This window comes from Poecilia reticulata, linkage group LG16 (genome assembly GCF_000633615.1).
Source record: "Poecilia reticulata strain Guanapo linkage group LG16, Guppy_female_1.0+MT, whole genome shotgun sequence".
NCBI lineage: Eukaryota > Metazoa > Chordata > Actinopteri > Cyprinodontiformes > Poeciliidae > Poecilia > Poecilia reticulata.
Window position 1 is genome coordinate 9099155 of NC_024346.1, and position 23475 is coordinate 9122629.

General features: G+C 37.9%; 1 protein-coding gene across 2 annotated transcripts; it reads right to left on the reverse strand.

The window, feature by feature from the left end:
• Window positions 1-2477: 2477 nt before the first annotated feature.
• thrap3a (thyroid hormone receptor associated protein 3a) lies at window positions 2478-22064 on the reverse strand. Of its 2 annotated transcripts, XM_008431104.2 has the most exons (11): window positions 21781-22064; window positions 15026-15154; window positions 10470-11348; window positions 9578-10258; window positions 8541-8713; window positions 7976-8087; window positions 7582-7666; window positions 5260-5417; window positions 4980-5163; window positions 3830-3973; window positions 2478-3727 (listed from the first exon to the last, which is right to left on the reverse strand). In XM_008431104.2, the coding sequence occupies exons 2-11, from the start codon at window positions 15139-15141 to the stop codon at window positions 3536-3538; spliced, it is 2724 nt and encodes a 907-aa protein (XP_008429326.1). In that variant the 5' UTR covers window positions 15142-15154; window positions 21781-22064; the 3' UTR covers window positions 2478-3535. The 2 variants fall into 2 exon arrangements, with proteins under 2 accessions (XP_008429326.1, XP_008429327.1); XM_008431105.2 differs by lacking the exons at window positions 15026-15154; window positions 21781-22064 and adding an exon at window positions 13549-13644.
• Between the last annotated feature and the right edge of the window lie 1411 nt (window positions 22065-23475).

The following is a 23475-nucleotide window of genomic DNA, read 5'->3' on the forward strand; positions in this document are numbered from 1 at the left end:
AGTCAGCAGCAAGGAGTAGGACGGATTTCACATGGGGCTGTACTGGAGGAGAAAAAGTAAGACAAACAGGTACAACGGGTTTACAGTAAAAAAGAAAAACCAGAAGTCATATGGGCTCCATTCAATGCATAACAATAACTTGCCTAGGGCATCTAAAATTTTAAGGCCATAGAAATTAGAATAGGTTCTTGTATTTTACTCAACTTCCATATAAAATTAAATGAATTCAGGTGGAACAGTATGGTGCTGAATCAACACTACAACGCATGAGATGACATAAGAGACTTTTTCGAAGTGTGTTTTATTTTTCTTATAAATCCTCATCAATCTCAATTAGCAGATTTGGAGACTTGCACTTCCTTCTTTGATTGTCTGAAGACAAAGCTTAGATTATCTAGTTTGAAAAAAATCTACTTCAAACATAAGGCGACTGTAGTTGAGAAGCAACAACTGTTTCTCCAATTGAAGACATTGGTATTGGTATCACAATTAGTCAAATTATGGCTCTGGCTTTTATAGGTGTGGCCACACCTGCTGAGGATCATGTAATCAAATGTTTCAATTAGCTCCACCTGGTTGTTGCTTCCCTTTACTGTGAATGAGAGCACATCACATTTGACCTTTTACTTACTCTGATTATGTTTTTCAGGTCAGTTAGAAAAGGGTTTGCCAGGATATTAGTTCTTGCCCATGTAACCTTCTTTTTCACACTGCAGGGCCTAGAAATGCCCAGGATTTTAATGTTTTAAGAACTTGCTAAGTAATGTAGAAAACAACTGCATGCTATATGTCAACATCTTACTTGAATTCTCTTATTTTACTAATTTGGAAATTGTTTCATAAACCGATCAGCTGTAGCTGTAAATACTGATACAGGAATTAAACATCTGAAGTGAGTAAGTAGTTTTATTATATGGAATTATGACATGTTTGCAGCTTTATGAAAACCACAAAATGGGTAGTATTTTTAACTCTTTCTCCAATTGTGCTCTTGGTTGTAGTTGAGTTTTTTTTTTATTGTTGTCCAAAACTGACAAGTGGTCAACATTTGTGATATCAGCAGAGCATGGTGCTGAAAGTTGCCAAAGAATGATGAGTTTATGTTTGAAATGCCAAACTCACTCCGTAATATCAACTGAAGACAAATGTGAAATGTGAAAACAAAGTCTGCAGCTGCAGTTTGAGGTCATGAAGTGAAGATTTACATGGCAATCTCTCCGGTGAGGAAGAAAAAGTCAGAAGAAAAGTCAATGAGATCAAAGCAAACCGGCAACCTGTGGAGGGATTTAAAAGCTCTCTGTTATAAGCAATAAATACTCCAATCGTGAAAACTAAAATTCTGGCTGCATTTTCAAAGATGTAATTTCTGTATTGGTTTTGACTGTTGTGTGGGCTGCACAGTGGCGCAGTTGGTAGAGCTGTTGCCTTGCAGCAAGAAGGTTCTGGGTTCGATTCCCGGCCTGGGGTCTTTCTACATGGAGTTTGCATGTTCTCCTTGTGCATGGTGGGTTTTCTCCGGGTACTCCGGTTTCCTCCCACAGTCCAAAAACATGACTGTCAGGTTAATTGGCCTCTCCAAATTGCCCCTAGATATGAGTGTGTGTGTGCATGGTTGTTTGTCCTGTGTGTCTCTGTGTTGCCCTGCGACAGACTGGCGACCTGTCCAGGGTGACCCCGCCTCTCACCCGGAACGTTAGCTGGAGATAGGCACCAGCAACCCTCCCGACCCCACTGAGGGACAAGGGTGCAAGAAAATGGATGGATGGATGGTTTTGACTGTCGACTGATGTGCAGCAGCACAATCATGGGCATGTTTCTTCCATAAACAATAACCAGAAAAGCTGACGTTACACTATCGAGTCACACAGTGAATGTGCAAGTCTCACATTTTTCCAGGTAATGTCTATTTTTCTTAAGGTTGATTTAAAGCAGTCTGCAGACCTCAACAGACATTTCGTACTGACAATGTAAGCAAAAAGTAAAAACCTTCCATAACTGATCAAATTTATGTTTGGAAACAACTGTGGCTGCGGTTTTCTGTCTGTTTACTCTCTGGTTATGTCCCGAACTGCGTCGTCCAATTTGCAGTTGTTTAAAACTCCATCAGCAAAGAACCCAAGCCACATATATCCTTCATCATTAACATTTGTACAATTTTTTCAGAATACTTTAATATATATTTTTTAAATGTGTACAATGTATTTATATTGTTCCTTTCTTTTGTAAGAGATTGCTAAAATAAACAACTCACATTGAGAGGAATCCATTGCACAGTATTTAATGAATTAAATTCAGCGGGTTACATTTTTTAAATATTCTTTAGCAATGTGTCATCAGATCTTATGGTAGTCTTTCAAAGAATCAATTGAAGAAAACGTTTATAAATTATTTTAAATTTTCCTTGCAAGATTTTTTTTAATTTAAATTGACAAAGGTTTGCTATATAAGCTCACTTTAATAAGACAAGTCAGCAAAACTCACTTAGGGAATTAGTCTCTTTAATTTAGAACCACAGAAAAAAAAAACACATCGAAAACCAGAAAAACTGTAATATTATTTAACAAGATCACCTTTAACCAGTCAAACTGTGATTTAAATCAGCTGGCCTGTAACATACAAGTAAGACCTGTGAATTTTATCCTAAACTTAAAAAAGTCACAACCACAGAACTAATACATTCATTCAAGCACTGAATCTTTTTTTGTTTGTTACAAACTACAGACAGGACAAATTCACTTGCTTTTATCATATTTAAGTGAGCAAAGTTCACACAAATTACATATCTGGATAATATAGATTCAATAGACATTCACAAACCATAGAAATATATCAAAGACTTAAGTAGCAAAAACTATTTTCTCTATTCCCATCATATTAAAAAGCCAGTTTTCCCAGTTAAATAAACTTGAATTAATTTGCCTATTTTGCAAATCTAAAATGTTTAAGATCAACCAAAACAAACTGTAAAGAAATATTTGAAACCATTACTCCCATGTTAAATGTCCAGTATCCCAAGAAAGACTGGTGTAACATTAGTTGTTATGCCTTGATACTGTGCCATTTAAGCTTTAACCCTGCACAGTTTGGTCCCATTGTCAGATCAGGGTCACATGATGTTCATCTCTGGTTATTTGCAAACAAGATGTTTTTTTTTTATCATGATGAAAGTACTGGCAGTGTAATATTTCCTCCTAAATTGTGTACTTCTATAGACTTATTTGATTAAATTGTGCAAGCAATAAAAAAGCAATGAAGATTTCATTGGCCTGAATGAGAAATTAAATGTTGCAAAAAAAAGACTGCATGGAAGAACTCAAAAAATAGAAATTTAAATGTAATGTTTATAAGAAACCTTCTTAAACAGTGCTGCTAATAGTCACAAAGTGCAACCTGAAATAGGAGATGTTAAATATATAGTGAAAGGAGGGTATTCTGCTGTCTTAAAATATTTTAATCAGCATCAATAAATCCATTCTAGCTGATGCATATATGGATTCCCCACGATTGATTCGTCTTCTACTCATTTCTCCATCGTTCAAGTCTGTCCATTGATTTCTTCCACTTTGTGGTCCTGATCTGCCTCTTTATTAACAGCCCATCTCGCACTAAATGTACAAGCATTGCCAGTGGGTTTGCGGATGATGAATCGTGTCCTTCCAGGAGGAACGACTCCCCGACTTTGCTCTTGGTTTTCTACCCACGTAGCTTCATTGACTCTCTCGTCATGCTACAAAAGTTAGGAAGCAAAGAAGATATTATGAAGAGATATGAGTGGTGAAAATAGCGAAGAAACTGGAGGAATGAAGTTTAGAAACAGAGGAATCCTTACCATAAAGTATGTTTTGTTTTTGTCACTGAACTTTGAGTTCCAGTCTTCATTTTTTGTGTTTACTGCCATGTTCACTTGGTCGCTGTGCGAACTGTTTCCCTGATGGATGCCTTTGTTCCAGTTCCTTCTTTGGATTTGGATTTTCTGGAGTTAACAAAAAAAAAAAAAAAAGATGAAATTCGGGCAAATGCTGAGGAACACCCACCCACTAGCCAGTTCATTAGGTACACCTTGTTCATCCCAGTTGAGCCTTTACAATTCTAATATTATTGTGACTGGTGTAGACTCTTGAGTTTTTCCACTTGTTTTTGGTATTGACATCTTTAAATCTGGTTACCATGGAGGCTGTGTGAGCAAAATAAACTGATTTTACATATAAAAGAAACCATTTTTAAGATAATTTGAGGATTGTGGCGTGGATTATCCTGCTGGCTTCAGAAGATGGTTAGACTCTGGCCATAAGATTGATTTGCATTTGAATGATTCCCGAAATGTACCAAGACAATATCCTCCATTATACCTTCAACACCATGCTTTATGAATAACATACTTTCATATTATTTACTATACATTTCGATCATACACCAAATGTCACATCTTTGAGAAAGCAATGTGAATTCTGTTTCTGTCCATTTTTTGTGAGCCTAAGCAAATTGGAGCTCTATTTCCTGCTGTTAGCTGCAAGGAGTTGCAATGGTTGAGTTATTCTCTTGCTATTGCGTTTTGCAGCCTACCTTGGTTGGTACAAGTGGCTACTGGAACTTTTGTTGCCTTCTTCTCTAGAATCAGTTGAACTCTTGAAATCAGCAATACATTTTCATCCATGCAACTGAATATTGTCTCTTTCCTATACCATTTCCTGTAACCTAGAGAGATTGCTATGCATAAAAATCCCTGCAGATCAGCAGGGCTTAAACCAGTCAATCTGACATCAAAAACCACATCGTGTTTTATGTCCCTTAAATTTCCTGTCTTTCTTTTCCATTCTGATGATCAGTTTTAAATTCTGCAACTATCACTCACTGCATCTAATTGACTAAATGCATTGAGTTACTGTACTGTGATTGGCTGACTTGTTCTTTGAGTTACAAAGAAATTAAGTGGTTGTTATTGAGGGAATAATTGAAGCCATGCTGCTAAAGAAACTCACAAATTCTTCTTGCGCTCGTGGTCCTTCCATTGTTCCGGGTGGTTCCCTCTGTCCAAGCCGTGCCTTGCTAAAGATTTCATCTTTAGACTCTAAATTCCCATGCATTAATTCTTCATCATTCTGACAATTGGACGATGAGGAAGAGGAGGATGAGCTGGAGCGAGAACGTTTCCTGACACTTTTTCTGCAGAAAGAAGTAAAACATCCACAAATTCATGAATTGTCGTCTACATGACCTGAATTAAACAACAACTCTAAAATACGAGGTAGCTGCACATACTTTGACATCTTGTGGTATTTTGAGCAATTTTCCTCTGATTTCTCTTGACCAAAATCTTGGGAATTTTCTGGAACTCTGTCATGCATGGAATATTTTTTACGACGCTCTATGTCCAAACGAAGATCCATTGGGTCACCCTTCAGTTTTTCCCCACCGTCCTGGGCAAATCAAAACAAAGAACAGAACGTCGTGGACAGACTTTGGATTAGCAAGATAATTGTTGTCTTTCTGTTGTCAGTCAATGGGTTGTGCACTAAATGGTGAGGAAAAGGGGGAGGGAGGAATACATCATTCACACACACGGATGACCTGAATAAGACCAAGTCGCTTCAGAATGAAACTACCAAGTGCTGGGTCCAATCAGTAGGAGTACTTATTTCAGCAGCTTTTGACTTAGCATTTTCAATATATTGTGGAAATCAGCTGGAAAAGGGTTAAGATTTGTCTCACATACACAGTCTATTTATTACCTTTTCAAATCAACTTGTTTCTAGTCAAAGTGTTTTGTGTTTTTATGAATATTTAACCATCAAACAGCACCAGTATATCCTCCACACTTCACTTGCCTTCCATGTTTCACTGTGCTTCCAGATGTTGATTGCCACATTCAAAGTGCTTTCAGAGCAAATTGTCTGGTAAATTTCCTGTTTTAAACAAACTTCACTTTATTTAAATTCGGTTATCATACTAATACAATGAACTGACAACAATGCTTGTATGGAAGGTGGGATTTAAATTTCAATGACTGGTTCCGCAGTGTTTCATAAGTCATTTTGCGGAAAAGACAAATTAAGCATGAATCCAAATAAATACAACTCTGTTCATTGTAGTAGTGATTAAGTTTGACCCAATTTATTCAGAATAAGTCAGGCTCTGTTTGTGGTTCTGCTTAATCCAATACAAATAATTCCAAGAAAACACTTTATGCCAATTCAACCTATTTGATCCAATTAGATAAAGACCACACAATACTCTAAATATTGTGATTTAGAATCACACTGTGATTTAGAAAATCACACAGTGTGAATGCACAACTCATACAAAACCTGTTCAATTAGTTTTTTTCCAACTATAATAGTTCGTGTTCATCCTATCAATGTTTGCATTTCCCATTTGCAAGTTGACTCGATGTGTCAGAGCACATGGAAAAGGAAACTGTGATCAATCATGTGTGGAACCAAGTGCAGTTACATTAAGTGCTTACAGTACTTTGCAAAAGTTACAACTACAAACTACAGTGTATTTTATTGTGACCAAACACAAATGAATACAAAATGGAAGTGGAAAGAAAAGTGGCACATGCTTTAAAACTTGCTTTTACAAATAGTAAGCTGAGAAGTGTAGGGTGCATTTGTATTCAGCACCCTTTATTCTTATATTCCTAAGATATGATGGTGGCAGCATCATGCTGTTGAAGTGCATTTTCTACAGCAGAAGCAGGGAAGCTGGTATTGTTGGAGAGATTTATGTAGCTATATGCAGGGGAATCCTTTAAGAAAACCAGTAAATTTGCAAAGTCTTGAGTAGATCGTCACCTACAATAACACTAAAACAAAGCCAGAGCCACGATGATATGGTTAATCCAAAAACACATTAGCTTAATAAGAGAGGTCTAGACCTTAATCTAATTTAAAATCGATTGCAGGATCAATTGATGTTTAGACAGAAAATCTAAAGTCTCTGGGTGTGAAAAGTTGTTAAAGATATATCCCAAAAACCAGCAGCTGTGATTGCATCTAAATGCTACATACATAGCAGGACAGATAAATGCATGAAACATTTTCACATTTGTATTTGTAAAAAAAAAAAGGAAAACAATTCCAGTTTCATTTTCATTCCACTTCACAATTATGCACTACTTTGTTTTGGTCATTCACATAAATAACAAATAAAATACATTGAAGATTTGAAGTTTTAATGCGAAAAATTGTGTACTTGAGTACTTTTGCAATACACTGTAATGCTGGTTATTTTAGTTTCTCTTTTGTTATTGTTAATATTTTTTTCATTATTTTTTAGAGCATACTTACAAAGACATTTCTTAAGAGTCCCTTGGACAGGCTTTGGCACTTCCATTCCTGACCATATTGCTTTATTAGCCTCAGTCAAGCTTGTGCCCACAATACAAACAAATCACCACGTGAGGTGATACAACAAACAAAAAGGCCAAAGTGCCTTTTTATCATTTTTTTTTTGACTTTGACCATCTTCCCTCATGGAAAGCCAGGGGCTTTAGGAGGGTGCAGTCTAAAGGCATCTGGCTTGCTCGCTTGTCTGCTGCAGTTTTTCCAACAAATGTCATACAGCAAAGTGTTCAGTCACCTTGTAAGTCCCATCCTCTGAGCTTTTCATCGCCTCGAAAAGCTGAGGGTGTTTCTTAAAAGCACTTGGTGAAACATCAATCCGCCTGTGGGAAAGAATCACAGTTAAGGCCAAAAAAACAAGACTGCATGTGGTCGACACTAGAATAGCCACCAAATAAACAGCGAGTTATGCTGGACCAAGAAGGCAACATAAAGTGAAATAAAGAGAAAAAGAACCGTCAGAAAACAAAACTGACCTCCACCAAATATGAGAACAAAAAAAGAAAAAAAATCCATGAAAGTCTGTTGATTATCAGATAGGAAAGGTGAAAGAAATACCTGACAGCTGTTAAAAGAGGATGTGAAGCCACAGCACACTGAAGGTGAGAGGGTCACTCAATAGGCGACTCTACCTGTGAATCTCTGGGCTTTTTCTTGGCTTCATCATTTCCTTCTCTGCTGCTTGCCTTTGGTACAAGGTGAATCGCTCGTTTAGAGTCATGCCAGAAGACGGAAAGTGCTGGGCTGAGAGGGTAAAGGTTCAAACAGAAGAGGCTATGGATATTTATTTCAATTCACTTCTCCTACAGTGCCAGTTCACAACAAGGCAAGACAAGAAAGTTCAATCAAAATCAACCCAATTCATTCCAGTATAATCCAATCACATAGACTCCAATTCCATGCCTTTCAACCCAATTCATTATGGCTGTATGGGTTTATAAAGTTGTGATGGGTAATGCAGCTTGTACTGTGTCCAGAGAAGTCTCCTAAGTAGATTTCTCAACAAAGACCATTGCTGTTGCCTTATGTTCCTTTTAAATATGCTACAGTATTCTGATCTCATTGCTGCTTCATCATGTTCTGAACTTCAATGACTCAAGTAAAATTCTGAAAAAACAGAGCCCATCTATTTTTATTACTTCAAAATTCGTAGCAGTTGGAGAAACTGTGATAAAATAGAGCAGACATGTGACTCACCCTTGATGTGGTGAACAATGGTGACAATGTGCTGAGCAAACAGCTCAGATGGGCTTCTCTGTGACTGAGTAGCCTGAACGTGTTGAAAGATGGACCGAAACTCCTGATGCTTTTTCGATGACTGCACCAAGTCCTGAGACAACTGCCGCTCTTCAGCTAAAATATCTGAAGAGCTGAAATGACAACAACGCAGTCAATCAGTGCTGTTCTCTACGACAAGGCAGCCTTTCCATACAGTTCCTTTCCAAAACAAGGAACTGAGTAAAACTTAAATACACAAAAAAATCTATAAGCAATTCAAAATGCAAATGAAAACATTTTCAAATTATTATTTTATAGGTTCTTTCGCGATTTGTATGATGATTATAGAGGTTTGTGAAGTTACTGGGTATAAAAAAAAACTCCCAAAGAATACTGACCTTTCAGAATGCCATAACTTTTGAGATATGCATAAGTATATATATATATATATATATATATATATATATATATATATGGTTCCCAGGCTGTTGCTAAAACAGACGTGACTCATTACGGTATGGGCTCTACTAAATCCCTGAAAGTGGCCTGACATCAATATATTAATAGCAGATCCTTTAAGTCCTCTGCAGACCAGGAACAGCACAAGAGCTGCATTTTTGGCACTGCTCTGAACCAGTCATCCAGCCTTCACAATTTGACCCTTGTAACACCCATTCAAAACCATGTCCATTTCCATTTTTTCCTACTTTTGACACATCCAGTTTGTCGACAAAGTGTTCACTAGCTGCCACTCAGTAATAGGTGCCACGAGGAGACAGTCATTTTCACTACCCCTGCCAGAGGTCATAATGTTATGGCTACACAATTTATTTGCATGGGATAGTTACAACAACTAGGACAACAACAACCCTTTTACCGAACTGGCTTACCTGCAGTTCACGTCTCTGACTGAAACCATTTAAATTTCAAACCATGGAAAAGAGACCAGTTGTTCAGAGAGCATAAACATTCATCAGTCAAACACATAATACTTTAATCTGTTTATGGACACTCACCTTATAGTGTCATCTCTCAGAAAATCCATTCTTACATTGCACTTTGGTTCCTGTTTTCTTAACATAAGAGGCTTGTCCTCTCCTCTGACCATAAACAACTCTCTGTCAGCATTTTGCCTCAGTGGTGTTTCAGGAGACTGAAAAGAGGGAGATTTGGCTGTCTTCCTTATTTTAAAGCTCATTTCTGAAGACAGGTCCTTGAAATCTCCTGCTGACTCCCTTTTACCAAGTGTAGCAGCAGTGGTTTCTGATTTATCCAGTTTTCCACTGAGATACATCTCCCTTACCATGGCATCGACCTCTGTTTGCCCAAACTGTGCACAAGCTGCATTTTGCCACTTTTCGAAGAGTTTTTGGGCTGAATGAGAGGCCTTGCTCTTTGGCTTTGAAGCCTCATCTCCATTTTGCCACTCTTTCTGGAGTGACTTTAAACGTGGCCTGATTATCATCTCATCATCCTCGTCTTCCAACTCAGCAGACAAAAATGGGGAGGCCTTCAAAAAGCTTCTCAGGGACATTTCCCTGTCAGTGTCCTCCTTGCGTTGTTTTGGGAAAGTGTCAGAGGTAACTACTGAAGCTTTCCCATTCGATTTTCCTTTTTCATTTTCCGCATCACTGGCTTCTTTGATTTTGCCATTTTCCCAAGCAGATTTAGCTTTTTTGGTGTGCTCCTCCAAAAACCTACGGAATAGAAGAGATAAAACGCTGCATGAAAGAAAAACTCAATTAAATTAGTAGAAAAGTATGCATTTGATCTATGGAACAAAACCAGGTTAAATGAAACATCTAAATGCTTAAACCTCATCAAGCATTGATGCAATCTGTTGCAAGTTTAAAGACGGAACAAAATAAATTTGCGAGATTACGCAGAAAACTTAAAGATAAGCCTTACTTCTTAAAAGCAATGGAGAGGGCCGTTTTATCTCCATCCAGGTATTCCTCAGTGCTGAAGAAGTCAAAGCTGGAAAGCATGGGATTGAGACCTTCATTAGAGGCCTTTCTGACTGAGGAGGAACCTGATGCAACCTCCATCATAGGAGAGCCATTCCTGGTGTCACTTGTGATTTTGATGGGACTTGGCTGATTAACAGTTTGGTTGCTTTGCCCAACGTTAGCTTCAGTGTTGACAAGGGGACTGCTTTTCTTTGGACTACTGCAGTCTGACAGGCTGTGCCAGGTCCTCTCAGCTTTCCCACAGCCTGCACCTTCTCTAGCATCTCCTGCCAATAACCCAACATGCTTCAGTGGCTCGTCATCTACCCCTCCTCCTTTTTGGACTTCCTTGGAAGCCAGATGCTTCTCCTTGACATCTTTGCTGTTTTGATTATTCAGCAGCGAGGCCGCCCTGCGTTTCGGAGAGGAGGAGTGTGACGAGGAAGAAGAATGCTGCGAGTGTCTGGACAAGGGAGAGGACGATCTGTCAGATTGTTGAGTGTGACCCTGAGGGGGACTTCCTGAGCGTTTTTGCACATTGTATGATCGCCCTCTTGAATGATTTAACTGCTGTTGCTGCTGGTGTTGATACTGCTGCTGTTTTTGAGGGTACTGATTGAAATTTTTCCAGTTTGGACGAAAGTTATTGTTGTTGTAGCCACCACCCCCACGGTGGTAGCGTCCACGGTTAAAATGGCCCCTTCCTCGACCCCTAAAATTGTAGGGCCTCCGAAAGCCACGGTGATACCCTCTGAACTCTCTGCTGTTCTGGTACGCCCTTGGATATTTCTTCTCCCGGTTGTGAAATGGAGAATGAGATCTTGACCGAGACCTAGAGCTACGAAGAAGTATAGACAAAAGACAGCATGTGGTAATTTTAAAAAAGCTATAATTAGAAACTCATAATAAAGATTTTGAACTCTTTGACTAAACAGATTGGACAGATGAGTATGCTGGGAGTATTTTCCCAGATAGATTTGGGTCCACTTATAACAGTAGTTAAGAAAAACAGCTGCTCTGTTGATCGGAATGAACCAGCACTCTTTAAAAACAAGAATTTCTGTCATGCTGTTCCCAAGTTTTATTGTCATCTAAATTGCCATATGAATTGACAGGCTCAATTGGCGAAGAGTTATGTGTATCATAAATTAGCATAGCACTGTCCATACCCTACATATTGCTATGTGCTCCTAATCAGATGGATGAAAAAAAAAATGAAAAAAAAGACGCCTGTACTTTTCCACAACCTACACAAAATACACATTTTGAAAATACTTCTGTCCCAAAATTAACAGTCATGGTGCTGAAAAAAATGGAGTGCAACCAATCAATCTTATAAAGGAAATGCCGTTGCTAAGCCAAAACTGGTGAGCAACACTCCAAAAACGCAAAATATTATCAAGTATTTATCTTGGTACACATGAAATATGAAAAAAACTGTCAGCAAGATAGCAGCTTGTTTTGGCTCAATAATTATTGAATAGCAATAAAAAGTACTCGTTCCATTGGCATTTTTTTCTTATAACAATGAACTTATTGTTTTCTGTATTTTTGAACTTGTTTTGAAGATGGTATCTTTTGCAGTGCTGCAAAAAATAGGCATATTCTCCTAGTCAGCAGAAGAGAATATGCAAGCTGCAGGCTTTAATGGCCTAACTAATTAACAACCCATCTAATCTAAGGTCTATCTATAGTGCTTTTCTAGTCATGACTGACCGCTCAAAGTGCTCTACAAGGACCACTCACAAACATCCACACATTTATACACTGATATATGGATGGGTAATCAACTTGTGGTTAAGAGCCTTGCCCAGGGGCTCAGATTGTGAAACCCTTACTCTTCTTATTGAGCGACAGTCACCTGTAATGTAACTGAATGATCTTATGTAATGGGCATCACATTTTTGAGTGTGCAAAGAGTCAGCTAAGATCTGTAAATTCAGATTATTCACAGAGCACCAGTTCCTAACAGATATTATCATAAAAAGGAGATCTGCTGTAAAGCTGGTTGGTGAGGTTTGTCTTTATGAATTCCTCTCTACCATAACCTAGGGGTGATGCAAACAGACGTGTTGCAGCTATGACATGTTGGGCTGTTTTTCAGAAATCGTTGTTTTTATTTTACCATAAAACATTCCATTCTTAAGGTAGGTAAAGTTTAAATTTGCCTGAAGAGTGGAAAAATAGATATATATATTTTTTGTATTTATAGTTCTTACAGAAATCCAAATTAACAGAATTATGCAGAGCTTCATATTTATAAATTGGACACTGCTGACCGACATATCTGTACTCTTAAGGACAACAGCGTTGACATAAAATGAGTAAAACTAGTCAAATAACAGCTTTAACAGGCTCAAGATGTTTATCATTGGCATGAAAACATAAACACCTTTCCTAAAACCTTAAACTGTAGGATGTGCTTAAAATTTGTTGTGTCTACCAGCTGTGTGTCAGCTAAAAGTGACAAAGCATATGTTGGTACGTAACATCTGTGTTTTCATGTTGAGAGAGGGTCCAATATGAGAGAGCCAGAATTCCTCTGCCAAACCTGGCATGTCCACAAGGGGGCTCTGCTGCATTTCCAAATGTGCAGCACACAAACCTGAGGCTTAAACACAGTCTTGGGGTTATGTTTCTATACCTATCTTGATAGCCTAAAGCAGTCATTTCATGCAAAAACATGCTTTCTTGAGATGAAACAACTTTTTTACTCTATGTCCACAACTTTCTAGTTATATATTTTAGACTACGAAAGTTGCACGTTTTAGACAGCAGTTTTCTTGAGCGACTCAGAAATTTAATCAGCAGAATTTTTTTTGCAGCCTTTTTATGCTGCTAGAGTTGGAAGTGACAGCCAAGTATTCAATGCTAAAAGAGTTATAATAAGTACAACCTTACGGAAATTAATCTAAGTTCAAATAAACGTGCATGCAAGGTACCGTAGAGCACAATATCAAAATGGGCAGGGAAAGCAGATCCACAGAACATGCAAATACATTCTGAATCCATATAATCTGTAAAAGCGTATAACTCACCCTGCATGTTTTGTCATTGCAATAGAGAGCGAAAGAGAGAAGGGAGCACTCTGAGCAGTACTGCAAACTTTACAAGCTACAGATACTCTGGACAGCTGTGGTGGAGCACAGCAGAGTCACATGGACCGTATAAAGGCAGAAAAAAAAGAAGAAGAAAAAAAATCTACTTGAATCCTTGTTTGACTCTATGTATGCCACTCACAGACTCAAGTTTTAAAATGTTATTAAGAAAGAATGTTTTTTTTCCACCAAAACTTCTCGTGTTTTCTGGATCTTCTTAATGCTTCAAGTTAGTGACCCCCTTACTTGGTCGCTGACTGAAGTGATGGTGTTTAGTATATAAAATTGTTAGAGGTGAGAGTTCATAGTTGAGAGCCTTTTGCCAACTTTAACAGCTTGTGAAAATATTTCCACCACACATTTTTTTCCACACAAAACCTTCTAGTTTAGATGTTTTTTGAATCTGTGGGATTTTTTTAAGGTTGACTTGTGGAATTATATGCATTAAAACAATGCGAGACAAATATCTGCATTTTAATGAAAATACACAGTTTATACATATACAAAGATATTTCAAAAGAATGTTTGTTTACATATCTATTAGACTTATCTCTGTAAATATATAAATTCATCCATCCATTTTCAGTTCTTGTTTGTTAAAGCTTATTTGCACATGTGTTATGGTGGTTTGAGGTAGAATACAGCATGAGATTCCTTCCATGTCTCTTCTTTAGGCTAATTTTAATACAAGCTGCGGCACTGCCAGGAAATTAGCAACCCTGCCTTTTTATTGCAGTGCCACAGTCATTCTGCCAGAAACAGCAAATGCATCAGTGAAGGTTCACAGCTTCTTCCAGGCACACACAGCTCACCCTCCTGACTGGGCTTTACTGCTTTCTCTGCTCGGGGAGCACAGACAAACACTGGCTTTTAAGTTTAAAGCTTTGACAAATATTGAGATTATTCCACTGGTTTAAGTAACTTCCTGATGATTTTCAAAGTCATGCCAGTGCAGCTGGGCCTGACTAAGGGCTTCTATCAGCAGCTAGACTCTCTCCTAAACATTAATTTCCTCTTGCTCTGTTCATATTAGAGTCGTGCTCTGAAAATACTCAAAGAAAGTTGGGTCTTGCATGAAAGAAATTCTATATCCAGATAACAAGAAAAGCTACTAATTCAAATCATTTTGCCATCATTACATAAATTACAACATAATATAAAACGTTAAGCACATGAAAGGTAAAGAAGGCATCAGAAAATTTAATGCACACTTTTTGTGATTCTTTTTCTTAAAATTACACTTAAATCAGTGCATTCTTCGTTCATGTATTTAAATATAACGGTTGTTCTTCACCAGGTTAAATAGCATATGCCATGCTATTGGCATATGTTAAAGCCAATAGCATGTCAGCACATTCAACAATCACAAAAAAAAGCATATGACTTTCACCACAAACACAAGAGTGACCTTTCATACCTGTACCGGTGTTTCCTGGACCGGGAACGACTTCTGGACTGTGATGACGAACGGGACCTTGATCGGGACCTCGAACGGCTACGAGATCTAGACATGGATCTTGTCGACCTGGACATCGCTGTGCTCAAGCTGTCACACAGAAGGATGGTGGGGAAATCAGGACTCACTCATTAAATAAAATATCTGTAAAGTTAATTAAAAAGGCCTCTTCACATCTGAAGTTGCAGCAAAAAGAAAATAAAGCATTTCTGAAGATTAAGTTCCTTAAACAAAGCTTCCAATCATCCAGGTTGCATGTAAAAAGCATGATCTGAAGTCCATGTTGAGCAGCTGTGACAAAGGAAGAAGGCAGTATGTTGAGCAGATCAAACAGAGGCAGTTTTATTTAGTTGCTGATCATTTGCATAGAGGGCCGTCTCCTGTCAGTCATCTGACTCTTTACATTGTTAGTCTACAAAACTTGGACAACATGCTGCATGGATTTTTCATCATTTACATTCATTTAATGTATATGTGAATTAGATCTCTCCAGCCTGCCCACTTGTATTGACACTGTAAATTGCCCATTTCTAAAATATTGCTTCAAAAGTATAAAAGAATAGAAATATCCATTTGTGTCCCACAATGGGGAGATTCTGGTGTAACAGCTGCAAAGTGACAGCACATCAAGACATGTAGGTTCACACCAAAAAAAAAAGCACTACAATATATAAAGAAAATTGAGAAAAATGCACTGTACAAATTTACAACATAAAATACAGTGCAATTATGAGAAATAGCATACACAGATCCAAGGAACAAGAAACTGAGTAGGATCATCTTTTTAAGTACATGATGTGTATTTGTGCATTAAAAACACCAGACTATTTACAATATATTAAAATAAGAGTATTCAAAAGAGATGTGCAAATACCAGCAGAAATGCTATTAAAAATAAGTACATTTGTGCAAATTACCAGTTTAGTTCTTCACCAGTGAATCAGTGAAAGGTAAATGTTTACAGATGTGGTAAGGCGTTTTGCACAGATGTTTGAAAGGAAGTAATGGAAATTCCTGTACATTTTAAATGTCAAAATGACAGTTTACAGAATGAGGATGAAAGGAGCTAATCTGGTGTTTTGTTTAGCTCATCAGATTAGGTTAAAGCTTTACTGTTAAACTCAGGTCTGACAAGGCCACAGGTAAATGTTTAACAGTCCCTTCACCACACCAGTGGACAAGAATTATTTGATAATGCCAAGTGGTTTCCTGTACGTTAATAATCTGTTATTTAGATACCAGAGAGCAGTTTTCCTGAACTTGCATGATCTAAGCAAACAGGTCTGTACAAACTTTTAACTGCAAAGTTTTATCTCGTAGCTTCCCTTTAAGACCCCAAAATTGTACTTTAGTACGGTAAGGCTTTCTATTTCTTGCCAATGTCCATGGGGCATTTTATGTTAGGAACAATTGAGAGTACATGCAAGCCAGGGATCAAATAATTGATCTCTTCTTATTAGAGCCATTTTCAGGGATTTTGGAGGGAGGATATTGCAGAATACACGTGACGGGGAATTTAAGCGCATCACACACAATTGCATGGTGGTCCTGCTGTGCATTCTTGTTACTATTTAGGTAAAGAACTGAAATGGTTCTGTTGTCTCCTGCCTCCAGCTCATGCTCAGTGAACTTTCCACTCCTGTTGTACGTTGAGGTTTGTTGTTTTTGGCTCTAGAAGAGCAATTTCCTGCAGAAGAGCCTCAACAGACCATTTCTTTAGCCAACTGCAGAATTCAAGACAGGCGGTCAGATGTGGCCCTTTGCATTATGAATGGCCAATTTCCTAATTTAGGCATTTCTATCTGACAAAGATGTACATCAGCAATTTATCTTTTATGGACTCCTGTGCATATAATTGTTTTAGGAGGGTCATCATCATTTAGTCTGTTTTATGCAATTTCACACTTTGCTACACCATTTATATGCCACTAATCAAAAAGTGCTCTCATAAACAAATAGACATGAACAATCTGCCCTGTCCTAGATTGTGAAACACTTTAGAGTCTAAGGGAAACTTCACATTTATTTATCTGTACATCTTTGATTCTGTCAGACTGAGCCTCGCCATGCTTTTGGAAAATGTAATGAAATAATTCAACAATATCTTATTTTGTGCCATTCAGAACCAAGTATTTCTTCACACTACAGAATCACATGCAAATCAAACAAATTTCAACATTAGATAAGCATGAATAAATAGAGAATCCAGTTTTCAAATGATCAATTGATCAATAGAAAAAAAAGGATACCTGACCTTATGCAGAAAAAGCATTTTACCCCTAAACCTAGTAACTGGTTGTGGCACCTTTAGATATATCATCTGTTATTAAGCATCACTATCACTAGCAATTGTTTATCAATCTAGAAAAATGTTGCTGCACTCTTCTTTGAAGAGTGTCTCTAATTCAGCCAGAGTGAGGAATGTCAGAGCTTGAATGACCCGTTTAAGTTTAAACTTCAGCATTTCAAACAAATGTATGTCCATCTGTTCACCAGGCAAGTCCAGGCATTTAGAAATGGACTTGCTGGTGCGCTTTGGATCATATGTCTAGCAGCATAACCTACATCCAGTTTTGGTTATGGTCACAAACAGATGAGGAAATTATTCTTCATGTTTGATCCAGAGGAAGAGAATTCATGCAAATTCATCGAGGTTATGAAGCAAATGAACCAGCGAGAATCATAATGTAACCACCAGATTTGACTGTTGGCATTATAAACTTTTTCTGAAATGTACTTTACCCCCGATGCGAAGTGGGACACAACTTCTAAAAGTTTTCAGTTTGTCTTTTAATGAACCAATTTATTTTTCAAAATTATTTGAAGAGTGATAAAGATGTTTTTTGGTAAATCTGAAAGGGGCAATTGTGCTTTTTTTGTTTGCGGTGATTCTATTCTAAGATGTTGCCAATGGATGATATTTTGAATGGAATCTTAATCTGAATTTAAAATATTTTTGGTGTAAAACATTTTAAATGCTACAAAATATTAAAGCACAAGAATGACTGTGGATTTGTTTTCACTGCACTATGCATAGATACATTGTGCAACATCACCACAATACCCTCTTGTAACAACAACATACACTAATTAGGTCCAGTGTAAATCTTACTAGTTCATTGCAAATAATTTATGTTCTACCTGAGAAACTCGGTCATCTCTTGAGGAAAGTGTAGAGCCCATATATATCCATTGTAAATGCGAATATACAAGATTATTTAGGCTGCAGGAACTGCATGTCCAAGTACTGAAGAAGCAGCAAGCTAACAGGCATGTTAGGATGCACATGTGGTGTGATTAGAGATGGAAGTCGGTTGATGGAGGTGCTAACCAGGTGAGGCAAAGAGAAGGATTATAAAAGCATCACTTTTAAACTGCAGTAAATTATCCAGTGTGTCGGCTGGCTTAAGTATTTTCATAGGGATATAAAGATAAAATCCCAAGTTTTACGTCTGGGTACTGACCAAGTCCCTTTAGGAAGGATAGAACCAGAGTCCAACCAATAATAAAAAAACAACACACAATTTTAAGTTGCTGCTGCTATTTAACTTGAAGTCAAGGCCAATTTCATGTTAGACAGATTGCAAACTGCAATACAAGTCATGATCATAATTATTGTTCTTACAAATTTGGGTTTCCCCTGATAACTAATATATTTTCACCTTAATTTCCAAAGTTCACAATTAAAAGAGACTTTATTGACTGCTGTAGCTCATGAGCTAGATCTGATTCTTAAACTGATCTGCGTATTAACAGTCAGCATAGAACAGAACTGTAGAAGCTTTTGAATTTCTTTCAGGTACCATAAGCAAACTACAGATAGTCCACTTTTATAAACTAACATAACCATTTTCTCACTTGTCAACTCTATCTAATTGTGTGGGAGCTTGATCAACTTGATCATGCAAATTGAAGCATTAGCAACAAGTTTCAAAACCTGTTTTAGTTTGTTAGTCGGTGTTTCAGTCCAACTTCTCCATTGATAACAGGCTGCAGCTGCCTTGGTGCACCTCCCTGTGTGGTCGGCAGCCTGGTCACTGAGATTTTAGGCTGTGGAGAGCTTGGGTCTTTCATCACTCAACACTTTATTTTCAGACACCAATAAGCACACTCACATAGAATTACTTAAGTTATTTGTATTATATGTCTGAGAAGCATTCACTGAGTATCATTTTTTTAATTTAAGGACATTTTTTTTCCAATATCCAAACCCAGATCGTATCATAATGCTGTCCCTTTCCCAGTATCATTTGTTTCTCTGAACAAAAAGCACAAGTGAAATTTGACTGTCAAATTCTTAATTCAGGTGTTTTTTTTTCTTTCTAAATATGTCATTAATACTGTAAAAACATAGAAGGAAGATACAGCCACATGCGAATGCAAAACAGGAACAAATAACTTCACAGGAACAAGGTGTGAAACTAGAAAAGCAGGTCTAAAACACAGAGTGGCTAGTTAAGCAATGAGCAATCGGGGATGTCATATCTAAAGCAAAATCAAAGAGCTGTTTTCTGCACGATACACTAACACACATTCACACAGTTAATTAGGACTCCCCTCAGAGAAGACAAGAACAGCTGTGTAATCCCCATCAGCTGTTTATTTCGTGTAAGGGCAAAAACAGCTCTGATCAACAATGGCACTGCAACCTGATAGGTCTCTCAGAGCGTTTGAGGAGAAACACTCCTCTCAATCAGCTGGCCTATCATTAAGACAGGGATGCCAAAGTGGCAGCTGGAATCACATTTGCTATCTATATGTGCCCCTGAGACACCCTGCCCACTATTTCAGAAAAGCCACAGCAACTGTCACTGGCACAATGTTTAGCTGTTGAAATGTAGCAGACTCTCTTTGTATTCCCTGAAGACACTTCAGTACATGCTGGAGCTGTTAATAAATAACAAAGCCACTGGCAGCATTGCATGTGGCACAATATCATTCCCTTGGCTGGAAATTAATGATATTCTGAGAACAGCTGACATCCTCTTTTCTTCAGGGAGTTACAGTAGCTTCAAGATAGACAACTGGGAGATCAACAGGAGTGTCACTCAAAAAAAGGAAAAAAATAAGTCAGAATCTTCCTTTTCCTCAGCAACATTCAGATTGCAGTGAGACAAGCGGATCTTTTACAATCTATTTTCATTGTATGACAATAATCAAGAGTTAACTGCTGCTACATAGTTTTTTTAAAGCCCTTGTGAGTGTAACAGAGGCATCCTTACACTGACATACCCCTAAGCTGTCTGTCAGCACCACATTTGCAGACCTCTTCTGCACAGAAGGTGGAGCTCATCGGCTGAAGGTCCAATCTATTTTGGTCTGCGAGGAACAGTCTGTCAAATTTATGACTTCTATATGTTTCTAAGGCATACTCAGTTGTTTGCTTTCATGTGGCTTGGTGTCTTTGCATAATGCTAGATACACATCATAGTTGTTTGTGGTTGTTTAGGAGAGGGATAATTGGAGCATTTAACCAAATTCTTTCCCCATAAAGTAGATAACGTGTTCTGTTAAGAAAGGCCTGCAACTATAAATTAACAAAAGAAAAGGGGATGTAAATATGTTCTCTAAAATAGATGTTTGCATCAGTCATTTCCTACAAGATACTAATATGAAGTTCTTTCTGAGGTCTTTGGTTAATTTTTTTTTATTTTTTTATTTTTATCGAAGACAACACATAAAAGAGGAGGAAAAGCATGTATGTATTTTTTTAAAACGGTAAGAGATTAAAAGCCTTTTACTGACTGATACCAATTTTTAGTTTTCTATTTAAAGATGGTACCAAAATTGCAACATCTTGCTAAAATCCAATATGCTGATCAAGAAAAAAATTCCAACCTCCAATGAATTCACTGGTACATTGTTAAAGAATAGCACAAATATGGTGAATACCATAGTAGTAATACTCCTACCAGTTTCCCTTTCAAGCTGAAATATTCCATATGTGCTTCCAAAGTGTATATGTGGGAAAAAAAAACTTAAATGAGTTGTGCCTTTTCAATGAGCCAGGCACACCCTTCCATAGTGCCTCTGTGTGTACTTTTTGTGCAGATGATGTTTGCCAAAGAGGATCAACCTCAAGACCATATCCTGCTGCCTAAAGATGAGTAAAGCTTTCAAATGTTTTCCTCCAGAAGCAGATTCAGCCTGGACACGGGGAAACCCAAGAAGATGAGCATTTTATGCACTTTTTGGCTGGCTTGATTAAGGATTTAGACTGCTCACTGAAGGGGGAGGAAAAACTTATTGAAGCCTGTAATCACAACATTCTTCACTGGGCTAACCACCAAGAACAGCAGCCGTGTAACTAGTTAAAATAAACAGCCCATTTTCTTGAAGCTCTCAACTGCATCCTCAAGTGATCAAGCTGTGGAAACTGCTGAATGAATCGTATTAGGGGGCATGCCAAAACCTATAAATGGTTAAAAAATGCCTCAAAAATTCTTCTCTGGTGTCCAGGGAGACTAATTATTGCCATAGCACCTTTGTCATAACGTGTATTTAAATGAACACACTCTGCTATGGTAGATTCAACATTTTGTTGTTTCAGTTGTCCCAAAAATCTAACATCCCAAAATAAACTGACAAAAATTCATCACGTGACTCCCTTGCATGAATAATAAAAATATAACGCGATATCCAGTTTTTTTTTTAAAGTAAAGCCTATTATTAATATTTTCACTTTCGTTAAGGAAAGAAAAGAAAATACCACGTACCGGTCGGCGTTTTGTCGGTCTGCACTCGCCGCCTCACATTCAGTTCTCGTGGTGGAAACGGTAGAATGGTGGAAATGTGTAAAAAGCCAGTTTCTCTCTGTCTCTGGGCGAGTTTGTGCTCCTGAAACCAACTTCTCAGTGTGTCTGACTCGGCTGAGGTCTGCGGTGCTCAAAGAAAAAAGGGGGTGTGACAGTGACAGCTCCTTGCTGCTCGTAGGTTCGTGTTTCCTTCCGCCTTACCCGCGCTCTCCCTCCGTTATGACCGCTTTCATTGGCGTGGCGCAGACAGCACAGCGGGCACGAGCGTAAGCCACGAGCTCACAAGAGATCAGTCCTTTTAAATGAGACAACAAAAGTAAATCAGAAAACCACTGAGAGAGTGTAGGCAATTCAATATGAAAAGAGAGACTGAATAAATAGGTGTATTACACACTTGAAATGCCTCAAGCTTTTACGTACGTTCATTTTTATAATTCTGTGTGACAGCTGTTGAAAACCCAAAACTCAGGTTCCCAGATGAATATTAAATAAGACTGACATGAAAAATGATTCTGGATACAAAGAAGCCATGCTATGACTATCACAATAGAGAAGGCTGGTGACTTTATAGTGTCCATAAGTCTCTGAGGCACTTCACAAGGTAAGGCTGTTAAATAAGCTGGCTGCACATAATGTTGTATCCCCATACATTTGTTTGAATATTGAGTGAGTGAGTGAGTGAGTGAGTGAGTGAGTGAGTGAGTGAGTGAGTGAGTGAGTGAGTCAATCACTGCATAGAGTCAGCACTTCAATAAAACCATAAAATACTTTTAAATAAATATACAATGACTGTTCCATCCATTCGTTTTATATACCTGTATGGAGAAAGGCGGTCAAGAGGTCATTGGGCAAGAGGTGGAGTACACCCTGGACAGATCAGATTGTATGTCTTCATTAAAAATAGGAATGCAAATTCTGCATTTAAGATCAAGGCAGAAAGCCAAGAAATTTAAGATGCTAGAGATAGGCATTGTAATGTTGCTATAAACAGTTATGATTTTGGGTAGCCTCTGCATCTTTGTCCACTGAGTTTTATTAAATCCAAAATAGGTCTACTAAGAAATTTGAGCACTCTGCATGCTTATTTCCCTTTTCAGTTGGACTTAGCATCTGTCTACACTGCCAGTAGTACCAATTCCATGGTTCATAACCATGGTGTCATTGTGCTTGACTGGACAGTAAAATATAATCTGTAGAGTGTCATCAAGAGAAAGATGAGACAGAAGACCCGACAAGGCAGAGGGCTCAAGACTGCAGTTAGCAATCAGGGCTCCTTTAACATTTCAACAGTACCACAGAAGTAACACGCAGAGATGCAGTAAAATTAGTAAGAACAGAAGCTGAGCTAATGTGAGCCCAGCTATAGGAGTTACCCAGAGCCATACTGCTGGTTGCATGTAGTTGTGGCTCTTTGCTTCATAAGCAGCTGAATGGAGAAACGACCATGAGTTGAAGCACCAAAACCATTAATTTTACTGGAATGTTGCAACAAAGATTTCTGAACTTTTGACAAAAATTAATTATCATTGAAAATGTCTACATGCTGTATAGTTTTCAAATGCGTCTTCTGTCATTCTTGAAAATAAATGACCAGAATGAAAATAACAACAAGATTCTGTTTGGAAAGCTACAGCATTACCACAGAACCTAATGTTC